The following is a 15,456-nucleotide window of genomic DNA, read 5'->3' as shown; positions in this document are numbered from 1 at the left end:
AAACTGTGCTGCACATGATCAGTAGTAAGTTCCTCCTCCAAAGATCAGATGAGGACATTCACTACTGGGCATACCTGCAGTCATCTCAGAACTGCTAGACAGAACAGGAAGACAGCATTAAAAGGTGTTGTCCGGGAATAAATAACTTTTCACAGGTCCCACAGCCTGCTATAAAAATAATCATACTTACCTACTTCCCATTGCTTTGGTCCTGGGTGCCGGCTCCTGTGGAAGGTAAGATGAACACACGGGAGCCAATGCGCAGTACCAGAGCTTCAGATAGCAGGCAAATATGAATCTTCTCATAGTGGATGAAGGCTGCGAGTAGACAACTCTTTCATGGTAAGCACTAAATATAGCAGCTACACTTCTTACATGTTTCTTTTATTCCCATTTAGATTTGCATATGATGCCCTTCATTTCCAGGACATACATGAATAGCTTTTATAACTTTATTTGAGGACAAATTCATAGATTGTTTTCCAGGTATTAAATCCAGTATTTATTTACAGGAATTTAGAAAAGTTCAGGAATTTCAGAAATTGTTTTCTAAGTACTAAGTATCCATGAATTAGGAAGTACAGCTCCACCTTAAAGCTGTATTCCGGTAAAGTAACTTAATTTTTGAAAAACTGCATTAAGGCTGCAAGCTGTGACCCAACCAGAACCCATACCTATACCTATACAAATAACCAGAGTTTCAGTTTACCTTGCAATCCATTTGTCTAGCTCCTATTTGAGCCTGCAAAACACAGAGTATCATGGCGCCTAATCTTCCCTCACAAAACTTAGACTACAATCCCCACAATCCCTAGCTTTCCCTAGCCCTTTGTTTCACAAGACATTTAGCTAGAGAAAGGATAGCAACACACTGAGCAGTCTATAAAAAAAAAACGTACCTGTCCAGGCTCCAGCTGCGTGATGCTCAGCCTCGGCACACACTCGGGAGAGACGCGCTGCTGAGCCAAGCCCCCTGGTGACGTGACTTCATCCTTTCTGTTTCTCCCTGCAGCGAGTCTGGGGGAGATTAGCAGAGGGCTCATTAGCTCAGCTGCTTTATTACTGTATAGTAGTGTTTCTGAATAATGGAGCACTGAGTCATGGACCTATCAGGTTGTATTTTCTGAACGGATGCGTGTGTGCAGATCCATGGTGGATCCGCACCAAACGCGAGTGTAAAAGTAGCCTTAGGCACCTTAGTAGCCTTAGGCAGCCTGTCGATTATAGATCCGACTCTGGGCTTGCTGAGCGGCCCCCATATGCTCCCTGAAAAGAGGTAAAACGGTCTCTATCTGCTGTTGCATCTTGATAACATACTCCAGGACACTTTTATGCGGAGTGGGTTGCTGTTCCCACGCCTCTTTGGCCACGTCCAACAGGCCACGAGGATGTCTGCCATAAAGCAATTCGAAGGGTGAGAACCCAGTAGAAGCCTGGGGTACCTCTCGCACAGCGAACATTAGATAGGGCAGAAGAAGGTCCCAATCCTTCCCATCTTTAGACACCACCCCTTTTAACATAGTTTTTAGAGTTTTGTTAAACCTTTCAACCAGACCGTCCGTTTGCGGATGGCACACGGACGTCCGTAACTGTCTGATATGCAGCAACTTACAGAGTTCCCTCATGATCTTGGACATAAAAGGGGTCCCCTGGTCAGTCAGAACCTCTTTAGGTAGCCCCAATCGGGAGAACATCTCCATTACCTCCTTAGCTATAAGCTTCGCCGATGTATGTCGCAGTGGCACCGCCTCCGGGTACCGAGTGGCGTAGTCCAGCATGACCAAGATGTGTTGGTGTCCTCTAGCAGATTTCGGTACTGGGCCTACGAGGTCCATAGCGATTCGCTTAAAACGGCACCTGGATGATCGGGGGAGGTACCAAGGGACTGCAAAAAAGGTGTTGATGGCTAGTTGCCTGGCAGGTCGGGCAAGATTTACAGAATTCTTCTACCTCCCTAAACACACTGGACCAGTAAAACCGTTGTAGTATCCGGTCCTGTGTCTTTTGCTTTCCCAGATGATTGGTGGGCACAAACTGCCGGGTCTGGGGTGGAGAGTTACAGGATTTGACTACCCCCTCCAAAAAGAACCCCCCTGTAGATTCTGGGTAGCCTCATAGCACTCCACCAGGTCGACCATCTCGAGAGCATTACCTGGAGAGACGTAGCCGATCCATTGCTGTAGAGGGGGTGGCAAAGCCCTCCAGAACATATCAGCCAACAGACAATCCAGCATAGCAGTGGGGCTCAGCACGTCAGGCTGTAGCCACTTTTGCAAGAGGTTAATTAATTAATACTGGGGTCTCACGGGCTCAGCCAGCTTAAACCCCCACTGATGCACCTGCTGGGCCCGGACCAACACATTCACCCCCAGTCTTGCCAGAATCTCACCCTTGACTTTCTGGTAGTCGGCCGCTTGTCGAGCTTTTAAGCGGTCCACAATACGCTTTAGAGGGCCTGTTTCTCCGCATGCGTCTCTCAGTCCTCTAGCGCGGCACCATGCCTCAAATCCCAAAACAGAGACCTCAATTCTGAGCCCAGCTGCCTATTTAAAGGACAGCCAGGTGCTGCCAAAAACTGAGCCTGGTATTTGTTCTCACCTGCCTGGAAATCAGCCCAGCTGGCCATGTTGGGAGGAAAATACCTGCCTTCACAAGCAAAACCCCTTGCTATGTCACACCAGATATAGTCAGGTGGTTTAGTAATGCTCTTGTGTATCTTAGGCGGTTGGTGAAAGAAGGCCATCTTGGGGAGAATTAAATATTGTCCATGTTTGTTTAAAAGTCCTACAGAGTGGGCCTCTATAACAAGGCTTTTTTTTTATAGGGATGCATGTTCCATGAGAGGGCAAGTAGACAGAGGGGTGTAGTATTCCCTGTCAGAGAGCATACTTTGGCACTCAGCAACATAGTCATATCGATTCAATAACACTGTCCCATCACCTTGTTGACCAGTTTGCTTACCAGATATGAATCTCAGGTAACGGTCTGGGGGGGCCTTTTGTTCTGCCTTGCTTAAGCTGTTTTTACACTGAAATTGTTGTGTAGTGTTTTAAATTCCAAAGCTAGCAATAATGCTAAAGTCTCCACAAAGCAATACGTTAAAACGTTAAACTTAACATTTTAGGATTGTTTTATCCATTTTATTCAGGTGTCTTATTTGTTTTTCATTTGGTGTCATTTGAATGTATAATCAGTACCCAAAGGGCTGTTCTTGTCTTTTAAATTGTGGCACATTGTTCGTAATGTTTTATGCTAAATTGGACCTGATGAAGGGACCGTTCTGCTCCAGAAATGCATAGGTTTGTGAGAATTTATCTACAGTGTAAATTCTGTGCGATCCATCTGTATGGCTCACTTTGCTTCTTCATTTGAACTCAATTGAGCATCCCTAGGGAGACCTGAAAATGGCTGTCCTCCAATGGTCCCTATCCAACATGACAGAGTTGAGAGGATTTGCAGGGAGGAATGGCAGAAAATGCCCAAATCCAGGGGTGCAAACCTTGTGGGATCTAATCTCTGTCAAAGCTGCTTTAACCAAGTATTAAGTAAGGGGTCTAATTACTTTATGTCAATGCAATATTTTAGTTTTTCCTTTTCAATTAATTAGCAAAGATTTTGATGGTTTTGTTTTTACTTTCTCATTATAGGGAACTTTCACAGATGAAGTATAGGAGGAAACACCACACTGACAACCAGGAGGAAAAGGTAAAGCCACTAGGCCTCAACGCTAGGGAAAGGAAAAGGTCACCACCTAGAGAACCCTACTCCTGGCCCTGACTCCTAACCGTATGGGCACCCCTTGAAGGTAGGAATTCCCATACCCTAGAACCTGGGACCCTGGAAAGCCTAAAGAGCCCTATGGATATTGGCAGAGCTGAGACAACCCTTTCCTTCCCAGATGAAGAAACAAGCATCTCCTTGAGTCCTAGTAACAACCAACAAGGAAGGGAAAACAAAACACTTAACTTCTGTAGTGAGATGGACGAGCAGGTACTCCAGAGAGGACCACACACCAGCTCTTCCAAAACCAAATGAAGCTATCTTACCACACAGTCAAAAGGGTGGGGTAAGACTAAACAGGGTAGAAGTAATGACTACTAAGCTACACCTGAAACAAGGGATGTGGTCATTAACAGCAACACTGAATCAAGAGTAATCAAAAAGGCTGTTAGATTCCTTCACGCTCCGCCAGTCTCCTTGATCTGACATCTGTCATGGGACGGACCGTGACAGGAGCTGAGTGCAGAATGATGGGGAAAAAAGCCTTGTTATAGAGACCCACTCTGTAGGACTTTTAAACAAACATGGACAATATTTCATTCTCCCCAAGATGGCCTTCTTTTACCAACCGCCTAAAATACACAAGAGCAACATCTGGAGGTTAGAGGTTATCAGAAACAACACAGATGCCTATTGATCCACAAGGAAACCTGTCAGATCATAGTATGTGTTGCCAGTCTCACAGATCTTCTGTCACCCACTGTCGCAGGGACATCCGTATGTCTCGGTATGTCTGTGACACTCATTTGCATACACTAAAACTTAATTTTTATCAGCAATGTGCGCACATATGACTATGGGACCAACACAGATGCCTTCAACTGCAATAGGATTTCATAGGTACAAATCTGCTAACAGATGCCCTTTAATTGATTTATTATTATTATTTTAGCACAAGGCCGCAACATAACAAAATGTGAAAAAAGTGAAAGGGTCTAAAGAATATCTGAATGCATTGTATATGCAATCTATCCCATGTTGACGTCTCTTGCAAAGGACATCGGATGAGGCAAGAGGCTAATGTAGACACCTGGAGCAACTGGGAGGGAAACTTCAGGGAGGAAGGAATGCCCAATGGAAACTTAAGGAGGCATTTGCATAGGGCTCTGGTTTTCTGAATCAGAACAAGTTTTCTGCATCTGGATGTAAGTAGAGATCTTGAAAATATGGAGGATTTGAAACACAAAGTACTGATATAAGCTATGCTTACAGTAGATACTTTTTGTGAAAAACTGGAAAACCCCTGTAATAATATGTAGAAAGCAGAAGTGTGTATTCTGAGAACTTTTAGCAATCTTACCATTCCTCTGGGGATATCTGTTATAATTATATCCATCATTTAGAAGCTCTAGATGCCCTGGAAATAACAAAGTTCCAAAAAGTGAATTCATATTAAAAGTATGAACAAAACATTTAACCCACTTTCATACAGTGGAATCACATACTGTATTCTGGATACATACACTAATTCCAGGACTGAAAATGTGACATAATCAGGTTGGACCCTTTTTCGCTGTTTGTGAATAGAATAAAGAGTGTTCTATTATCCAAAGATTGTACCTGTGTAGTAATGCACCATCAGAGGTCACTGTTTAATTTTTCTGTTTCAGATACAGATATGGCAGTAATCAAGAAGTTGCTGCAATTACTTCTAGCAGTGTTTTTTCAGATTATATCACATTCGTTTAATTCATCCAATCTTTGGACTATACAGAGACTGGATCTTTGTACATTGGTTATTGCAAGCTCCCTGTTTTTTATAGAATATTTGGATTTGAACTGAGAAATTTTAAGCAGCACCTAATTTTATGTTATTTTATATGTCTGTGTTAAATGTTCTATTTGAAGCCTTTGATGCATATTGCAGCACATTAGATGCCTGCAAGCAGTGCCATTTTTTCTGTCCCATAATGGAACCCAGTAGTCCACAATGTAAATCAACAGAGCCTCAAGGGTATGACTACATGGCGCGGTTGTAATGCGGTCAAGCTGCGGTTAGCAACCACAGCATCTAATTTCCTAATAGAATGCTGGTAACCTACACATGCTCGATCCATTAATACTAGTGTTGAGCAAAGCAAGCTTCGGTCAAAACTTCGTTTGAATGCTATACGGAGATTCATCTCTGTGCAGCATTGAAATGTATGGGCTCTAGCCTGGCAAAGTGGGTGATCACCGAAGTCTTGCGGGACTTCGGTGACTAACTTCAGGATTTGATTTTTAAACTTTAAAACCATTTTAAAAAATTGGCTTCTGTACCGAGGTACCAGCTGACTTCAGATCCATGTCTTAAAATGGTTTTAAAGTTTGAAAATCAAATCCTGAAGTTATTCACTGAACTCCTGTAAGACTTCGGTGATAAATCACTTCGCCTCGCTGAAGCCCATACATTTTAATACTGTTCAGAGACATCTCTCCATAGTACAGCATTAAACGAAGTTTGAAGTTAATCAACTTCGGATCTAGGATCCGAAGATCGATTTGCTCAATACTAATTATTACATAATCTTACTCCATCTATTCATGCACATTTATATTCATGCCTTTTCAAACTTTCAATGCATTGTTAATTAACCCACTGCATCATCTCCTATAGTCTTTTCAATCTCGTATTTTTAGACTGTTTTGTACTCTTTGATGCCTTTTAATGAAATTATTTGAAACTAAAAGTAATCATAATGAACTAGCAAGAGAACAACCATACTGATTCAAAATGTTCAGCTCAATAGAAAACTGGATCATAATGCATGTCTGTATAGAGCTACCATCATGGATGAAAACTTGGAGCGTTCAGCTCATTAACCTGATTTAAACCATACTGAACATGATTGTACATCCTTGGACAACATCTTAGATGATATCATCCATCTATTGGGACTCTTAAAGAGCTCAGGGCTACATAAGGGCAGATGTAAGACTTCATTTGAAAGTCCTTACCCATAGTGTCATTGATTTAAATTTTTGTATTATCTTGGGATTTTCGGTAAAAGACTTCTTGTCTCTTAAGTTAAGCTGAGAACCAAATCTAGATCCCAGAACACCACAGGTGTAAAATAAACAGTCTAGGCCGGGGATAACAAAACAGGATATATAAATAGTCACCCAGGAGTATGACATCACTCAACAAAAAGTCTGTAGTCTCCTAAATGATACTTTTGACAATTTGGGAATGTGAAATTACTTCAGCAGTCCTAATATAGCTTCAAATCAGTCATATTTGCAGTAACATACCGTTTGAAAGAGTCATTTATCCATCAAATTCAACTATGGGAAAGGAGGGGAAGTGTATGATGGGAAGGCCAGTGGGAAACCAGAATTGGCTAACAATTATTAGCTTACAAATTTAATTATGTGATATTGCAAATGTTTCACTGATTTTCTACTGTGGGCAGCACAGCCTGCTCCTTCCTCAGACTAAGAGCCCCACCCAAGTCCAGCAACAGGATTAAATAGTATCCCTGGACATGGGCATATTTTTAAATCCCGGAGTGGAGCATGGGGAACCCAACACATTGCCTGTTCCCAGTAAAAGCCTGCCCTGGACTAGCTGGAGCCAGCTAAGCTAAGTAGCTTGGTGTCCACCAACTAGCTTAGTGGCCACCTATATCTAGGGCCTTTACTTCACCAAGGCCAGGCCCCTTGGTGACACACTCCTGGTGCAAACAACACTCCCTTTTACATACTTTGCCAGGAATTTTCTGTTCTCACCCAGGCTCCTCTGGGTGAGATACATCCTTTCAATGGCCGTCATGTGGCCCTCTGGCAGCTCCACTGCCACATACAATAAAGCAGAAAAAAACAGGAAATTAATATGAGAATTCGGATTTAATAGCTAGCATTTGGTTTTCTGTTTTAGATTAGAATTTGGCACTTCATGTCTTTTTGACTGGTTTCTTGTTTCACTCATCATAGCAGCTGCTTACACGTCAAAAAGGAAAATGGTGAGAGTAGTGGCAGTGCAAAAATGAAAATATGGGGACTGCCCAGATCTGACAAATTTAACCTGTCATCTTCATTGGCACTGTCCAAATGCTGATCAAGATAGAGGGACTTCTGTGCAGGTCAACCACTCAAAGGAAACCTTCTGGATTGTTGGTAATACCTGGAATTGAAGCTGTCACCAAATCGTGCCAACATGTAAATGGAAAAAATATGGTGTACATGCTCTAGTGTTCAGATTGAAGCCAAATGTAGGAGCTTCCAGCGTCGGACTGAAGTCCATTGTGCCCACCAAAGGAAATAATTCTGAAGGTTCACCCTCTGTGTATATAGGACCTTAATGGCCTCGTTTTATTAAGGTTCCATTATTGTCAGAGTTTGGGCCCACCAGAGGATCCTCTGGGACTCTAGTTGCCAGTCCAACCCTGGGCACTTCTGTCTAGTCATTGAATTATACTGTGTTAGTGATGTACTTACCATGGACGCAGACCACGCAACTGCTATTGGACCCTGGGTAATCAAGCTCTCAACTCCTTCTCTTGCTCCCTGACATGAAACCACAGTGTTTTCCTACAGATGCCGCTAGAGATTATTTGAGCTTTTATTGAGTTCAGTAGCAGCTATATAAACTCCTATGCACTTAACTGTAGTGTTGAGCGCGAGTATTCGAATTATGAATTTTTAGCACGAATATCGGCACTTCAAAAATTCGAGAATATTTAGAATATAGCGATATATTCGTAAAAATGAATATTCGTCTTTAATTTTTTTCATCTGAACCCATTAACTACTTGCTTCTTGCTTGTGGGCCAATGTGAGAAGGCTGCAATATTGCAGTCTGTACTGAATTAGAATATTCATTATTTAATTTATTTTATCTTATGCGAAAAATTGGCAATGTAATATGCTCGTTAAAGGAGTAAGGGCGGGTTATAGGCAACTTTCCTATTGGGTTGGCTTGATAGAATTCTCAAATATGTAGAATATAGTGTGATATATATTCGTGAAAAACAATATTAGTTTTTATTTTTCATCTGAACCCATTACTAAATGTAATTATAATTGTATTTAATATAGTGCTATATATTCGTTTTTTAGAATATTTGTCATTTTTATCCATCTGAAGTCATGATTCCTCCCTGCTTAAGTTGCTTGTGGGCCAATGACTGTTCACTTCAGATGGAAAAAATGACAAATATTCTAAAAAACAAATATATAGCACTATATTTAATATAGTGTTATATATTAGTTTTTGAGAATATTCGTCAATGACGAATATTCTGAAAAACGAATATATAGCACTATATTAAATATAGTGCTATATATTCGTTTTTTAGAATATTTGTCATTTTTTTCCATCTGAAGTGAACAGTCATTGGCCCACAAGCATGAAGCAGGGAGGAATTATGTGTTCTTACAAGTTTGCTTTACGCGATTTTTACATTGTCGATTTTTCATAATCACGGAAATTCGTGAATATTCGCGAATATATAACGAATATTCTACCACATATTCGCGAAATATCGCAAATTCGAATATTGCCCCTGCCGCTCATCACTACTTAACTCCCCCTAATGGTGGCTGCAGACAGTTTTATATATATTGTATGAGGGTAAGCAGGAGGTTTATACATAAGTGTATAGGAGAGATATATCAATGTGTTATGCTATTTGTCTGACTTAAATTGAGACTTTGAGAAATATGGTGTTCAGAATGAGTTGCATATTTATGAAGCTCCTGTTCCACTTTTTCCAGCATAGTAGCTTGATAAATCCTCCAAAAAAAAATTAAAAGAAATTCAGCAAAAGTTTAATGAGGAGAGGGGTCCTTACTAAGTTTTGCTATGAGGCCTTTATAATATCTACAGTGGGATGCAAAAGTTTGGGCAACCTTGTTAATCGTCATGGTTTTCCTGTATAAATCGTTGGTTGTTACGATAAAAAATGTCAGTTAAATATATCATATAGGAGACACACACAGTGATATTTGAGAAGTGAAATGAAGTTTATTGGATTTACAGAAAGTGTGCTATAATTTTTTAAACAAAATTAGGCAGGTGCATAAATTTGGGCACTCTTGTCATTTTATTGATTTCAAAACCTTTAGAACTAATTATTGGAACTCAAATTGGCTTGGTAACCTCAGTGACCCCTGACTTACATAAACAGGTGAATCCAATTATGAGAAAGAGTATTTAAGGGGGTCGATTGTAAGTTTCCCTCCTCTTTTAATTTTCTCTGAAGAGTAGCAACATGGGGGTCTCAAAACAAATCTCAAATGACCTAAAGACAAAGATTGTTCACCATCATGGTTTAGGGGAAGGATATAGAAAGCTGTCTCAGAGATTTCAGCTGTCTGTTTCCACAGTTAGGAACATATTGAGGAAATGGAAGACCACAGGCTCAGTTCAAGTTAAGGCTCGAAGTGGCAGACCAAGAAAAATCTCGGATAGACAGAAGCGACGAATGGTGAGAACAGTCAGAGTCAACCTACAGACCAGCACCAAAGACCTACATCATCTTGCTGCAGATGGAGTCACTGTGCATCGTTCAACCATTCGACGCACTTTACACAAGGAGATGCTGTATGCGAGAGTGATGCACTCCGCCCATAGCACAAAAAGTGCAGCTTGAGGTGGGCTAAAGCACATTTGGACAAGCCAGCTTCATTTTGGAATAAGATGCTGTGGGCTGATGAAACTAAAATTGAGTTATTTGGCCATAACAAGGTGCGTTATGCATGGAGGAAAAAGAACACAGCATTCCAAGAAAAACACCTGCTACCTACAGTAAAATATGGTGGTGGTTCCATCATGCTGTGGGGCTGTGTGGCCAGTGCAGGGACTGGGAATCTTGTCAAAGTTGAGGGATGCATGGATTCCACTAAGTATCAGCAGATTCTGGAGACCAATGTCCAGGAATCAGTGACAAAGCTGAAGCTGCGCCGGGGCTGGACCTTTCAACAAGACAACGACCCTAAACACTGCTTAAAATCTACTAAGGCATTTATGCAGAGGAACAAGTACAACGTTCTGGAATGGCCATCTCAGTCCCCAGACCTGAATATAATTGAAAATCTGTGGTGTGACTTAAAGAGAGCTGTCCATGCTCAGAAGCCATCAAACCTGAATGAACTAAAGATGTTTTGTAAAGAGGAATGTTTCAAAATACCTTCAACCAGAATCCAGACTCTCATTGGAACCTACAGGAAGTGTTTAGAGGCTGTCATTTCTGCAAAAGGAGGATCTACTAAATATTGATTTCATTTATTTTTTGTGGTGCCCAAATTTATGCACCTGCCTAATTTTGTTAAAACAATTATAGCACACTTTCTGTAAATCCAATAAACTTCATTTCACTTCTCAAATATCACTGTGTGTCTCTTATATGATATACTTAACTGTTCTGCCGGAGCTGGGCTTGGGCAGACGTGGAAGGGGGTGGCTGCTTTAGCTGCTGATATCTCCTGAATGGTAGCAGCTAGAAGCATGGGGTTAGTCTTATATTGTTTGAAAGTTGGCATTCCTGGCTTTTTATACAATACCAAAATGACAACATTAGCTAAACAGGAGATATCACTGTTAGAAATTGTAAATAGTAATACTTGTGGGTAAAACCTGCTTTTACTTTCCCTTTCAGCTGTATTCACTGCATCCCGATTACTAACAGTGATATCTTCCCATATACTGAAGATATTGCTGTCATTCTGGTATTGTTTGAAAGCTTAGAATGCCAGCCCATATATCTAGATGCTACCAAACCAGAGATATGAGCAGCTAAAGCAGCCCCCCACCCCACCTTTCAGTCTGGAGGAGGAACAGTTGCAGCGCTGACAGGCTGCCAGAGGAAAGGAAAAATAGTAAAAAAAATATATAGAAATGTGCCATTATCATTGCATAGACCCACATAATAAAATTATGTTATTTTACCACACAATGAACGCCGTAAATAAATTCTGCAAAATAATGCATTTTTTTTATTTCTCCCTAAAAATACTAAAAGTTATTTACTATACTATATATACTACAAAATGGTTCCTAAAAAAACCTACGACTAATACCGCAAAATATAAAAAATAATTTATAAGAAATTTTTTTAAGGTTATGACTGTTGGAATATAGGGGGGAAATATTATTGGTCCTTAAAGCTAAAATTTATTGTCACTAAGGGGTTACAAATGCAATTGTGTCCCCTGAGTTATATGCCAACAAGATTTACTGCAGACACACATTAAAAATCTACAATGAAAAGGTGACTTTTTCCCAAGTTTAATGTGACTGTTAGGAGGTTAAAGGCAGTTTTGTAGGCTGCTGACATTGGTGACCATCAGAATAGGTTATTAACCCCTTCCCGACATACCCTGTGCAGCTACCACGTATATATATGTTCTGGCAGCTCTTTAATCCAAGCGCTGCAAAGCGCTTGGATTAAAGCTTCTGCCCCTGCCCTGTATGTGGTCACGGACAGCATACAGTGCAGTAATGCCAGCAAGGGACCAACCAGAGTGGCCCCTTACCGGCAATCGATCCGATTGGTTAGTCTGTACAGACTAACCAATCGTATCGCGGCAGTGAAAAAATGCCGGTTTCAGGTTCTGATCTGCGCTCTGCAGATCAGAGCCTGAAATCACAGTGTCCTCGTGCCCCCCCCCCGATCCATGCAGCCCCCCCTAATCTGTGCAGCCCCCCCGATCTTGTGCAGGCCGCCCTCTGATCTGTGCAGCCCCCCATCTGTGCCCCCTCCATCTGTGCCCCATCTTGTGTCCACAGTGCCCCCTCCTTGAGTCTGCCTCCTCCATTCCTCCTGCTGGCCGTGACAAATTCCATCCCCCCTCCCCTTCCAGCGCTGCCCCCCGCTCGGTCTGCCCCCCTGCTGTGTTTGATGGCGGCGGCTCCATTCCTGAGCCGCCACCATCATCAGAGTGTCAGCTCTATGCTGACACTCTGCTGTAACCCCATAGATGCCGCGGCAGCGGCATCCATGGGGTTAATAGAGGGAGGGGACTCCCTCTCTCTACCATCGGGGCCGCTGCGCTGTGATGGCAGCCCCGATGGCTGCACTGGCAACCGGACGCTTTGCAAAAGCGTCCGCTGTTGCCACCTACAGGGCATCTGAATGTATTGCACTTTGCAATGCAAGAGCATTGCAAAGTATAGTACAGCCATCAGCCCCACTGGATCTTCATGATCCAAGAGGGACTTGATAAAAAACAAATTTTTTTTAAAAAAAAGTAAAAAATAAATAAATCATAATTTGCCTTTTCCTATAAAAAAAATAAAAATACACATATTAGGTATCACCGCGTCCGTAACAACCGTCTCTATAAAGATATCTCATGATAGACCCCGTCCAATAAACACCATAAAAAATAAAAATAAAAACTGTGGGAAAAAAAAGCCATTTTTGTCACCTTTCATCACAAAAAGTGCAAAAGCAAGCGATCAAAAAGGCATATGACCCCCAAAATAGTACCAATCAAACCGTCACCTCGTCCCGCAAAAAATGATACCCTATTTAAGACAATCGCCCCAAAAAATAAAAAAGCTATGGCTCTCAGACTATAGAGACGATAAAACATCATATTTTATTGGTTTCAGAAATGCTATTGTTGTGTAAAACTTAAATAAATAAGAAAAAGTATACATATTAGGTATTGCCACGTCCGTAACGATCTTCTGTATAAAACTATCACATGACCTAACTCCTCAGATGAACGCTGTAAAAATAAATGAATGAAACCTTGGGTCACCTTGCCCCATAAAGTGTAATAATGAATGATCAAAAAATCCTATGTACCCAAAAATGGTACCAATAAAAACCTCAACACTTTCTGCAAAAAACGAGCCCCTGCACAAGACGATCGGCAGAAAAATAAAAAACATATGGCGTTCAGAAAACCAATCTAGCACAATCTGCCTTCCAAAAACCGTATGGCATTCCTTTCCTTCTGCGCCCTGCCGTGTGCCCGTACAGCAGTTTACGACCACATGTGGGGTGTTTATGTAAACCGCGGAATCAGGGTAATAAATATAGAGTTTTGTTTGGCTGTTAACTCTCAATGTGTTAAAGAATATTTTTTTTATAAAATGGAAAATCTGCCCAAAAAGTGAAAATTTTAAATTTCATCTCCATTTTACTTTAATTCTTGTGGAACGCCTAAAGGGTTAACAAAGTTTGTGAAATCAGTTTTGAGTAACTTGAGGGGTGTAGTTTCTACAATGGGGTCATTTATAGGGGGTTTCCACTATGTAAGCCCCACAAAGTGACTTCAGACCTGAATTGGTCCTTAAAAAGTGGGTTTTGGAAATTTTCTTAAAAATTGTAAGAATTGCTTCTAAACTTCTAAGCCTTCTAATGTCCTAAAAAATAAAATGACATTTCAAAAATGATGCCAACATAAAGTAGACATATGGGGAATGTTAAGTAATAAATATTTTATTAGGTATGACTTTCTGTTTTAGAAGCAGAGAAATTGAAATTTGGAAAATTGTGAATTTTTCCAAATTTTTTGTAAAATTGGGATTTTTTCATAAATAAAGGTGAAATATATTGACTCAAATATATGACTATCATGAAGTACAATGTGTCACGAGAAAACAATCTCAGAATGGCGTGGATAAGTAAAAGTGTTCCAAAGCTATTACCACATAAAGTGACGCATGTCAGATTAGTCAATTTTGACCTGGACACTGGGGCATCAATGACCCTTGGTCATGAAAGGGTTAATATAAGATCGATGAGGGTCCCACACCCCGCACCGCCACCAATCAGCTTTCCCTGCAGCCTCTGGTGCTGAGACTAGCACTGTGAATGGAACAGAAAGCACAGCTCCAATCAAAGTGTATGGGTAACTGCAGCTAAGCTCCCGCTGAAGTGAATAGAAGCCGAGCTGGAGTAACCTGACACGACCTCTAGTCTTTGAATGCAGCTGTGCTTCCTGTTGCATTCACAGAGCTCGTCTCAGCACCGGAGGCTGCAGGGAACAGCTGATCAGTGAAGGTGCGGATTGAGGAAAGGTCATCAATATCAAGAGCCTGGAAAACCCCTAATAAAAGCTTACCTAGAATCCAGAACAATTTCTTTTTCTTTGTCCTAATAGAAGAGGAAGTCCACAGGACAAATACGTAATAGCAATGCTGTACAAAGCCAAATCAACCCTATGCAAATGACCTAATTTCCATTTTCCATGGCCTATCCTACTGTTCAGGACACATGCATGTTAAAGGAGTATTCCAGTAGGTAAAATTTATCCCCTATCCACAACTATCAGATCGGTGAGGGTGCTACCACTGGAACCCCCACTACTCATGAGTACACTACCCCCTGTAGGCCCCCTGCTGCTCCCCTGAAATTACTGTAGCAGCGGGTCGCCCATGTGCACGGCCGCTCCATTCATTTCTATGGAAGTTCCGGAGATAGTTCGAGTACAGCGCTTTGCTATCTCCAGACAGGGATAACTTGTACCTACTGGAATATTCCTTTAAGCCAAGGTGGAATTGGTCGATTTGATTCACTGACCATACAATAAGCTTAATGAGGGAATGCCATCATTAAAAGTTATCCCCTATCCATGGGATAAAGATCTGGTCGGTGAGGGTCCAACTGGTGGAACCACCACTGTACCCAAGAACCAGGGCCCTGTTCCCCTCTGTGATTGGAGTGGCAGGTTAAGCATGCATGCTGCCTCTTCCATCATTCTCTAGGGGACTACTGTAGATAGCACAGATAGTACAGCACT

General features: G+C 41.5%; 1 protein-coding gene across 2 annotated transcripts in view; it reads right to left on the bottom strand.

The window, feature by feature from the left end:
- Positions 1-4,700: 4,700 nt before the first annotated feature.
- LOC122932503 (programmed cell death 1 ligand 1-like) overlaps positions 4,701-15,456 on the bottom strand; it is a 63,406-nt gene continuing 52,650 nt past the window's right edge. For both annotated transcript variants that reach the window (XM_044286967.1, XM_044286976.1), the window contains exon 8: positions 4,701-5,137. In XM_044286967.1, the coding sequence (XP_044142902.1) occupies positions 4,863-5,137 (275 nt within the window). In that variant the 3' untranslated portion in view covers positions 4,701-4,862. The remainder of the gene's footprint in view (positions 5,138-15,456) is intronic.

The sequence above is a fragment of the Bufo gargarizans genome, chromosome 1, assembly GCF_014858855.1.
Source record: "Bufo gargarizans isolate SCDJY-AF-19 chromosome 1, ASM1485885v1, whole genome shotgun sequence".
Taxonomy (NCBI): domain Eukaryota; kingdom Metazoa; phylum Chordata; class Amphibia; order Anura; family Bufonidae; genus Bufo; species Bufo gargarizans.
Note: the sequence above shows the minus strand (reverse complement) of the source record. Positions and strands in the feature narration are given on the sequence as shown.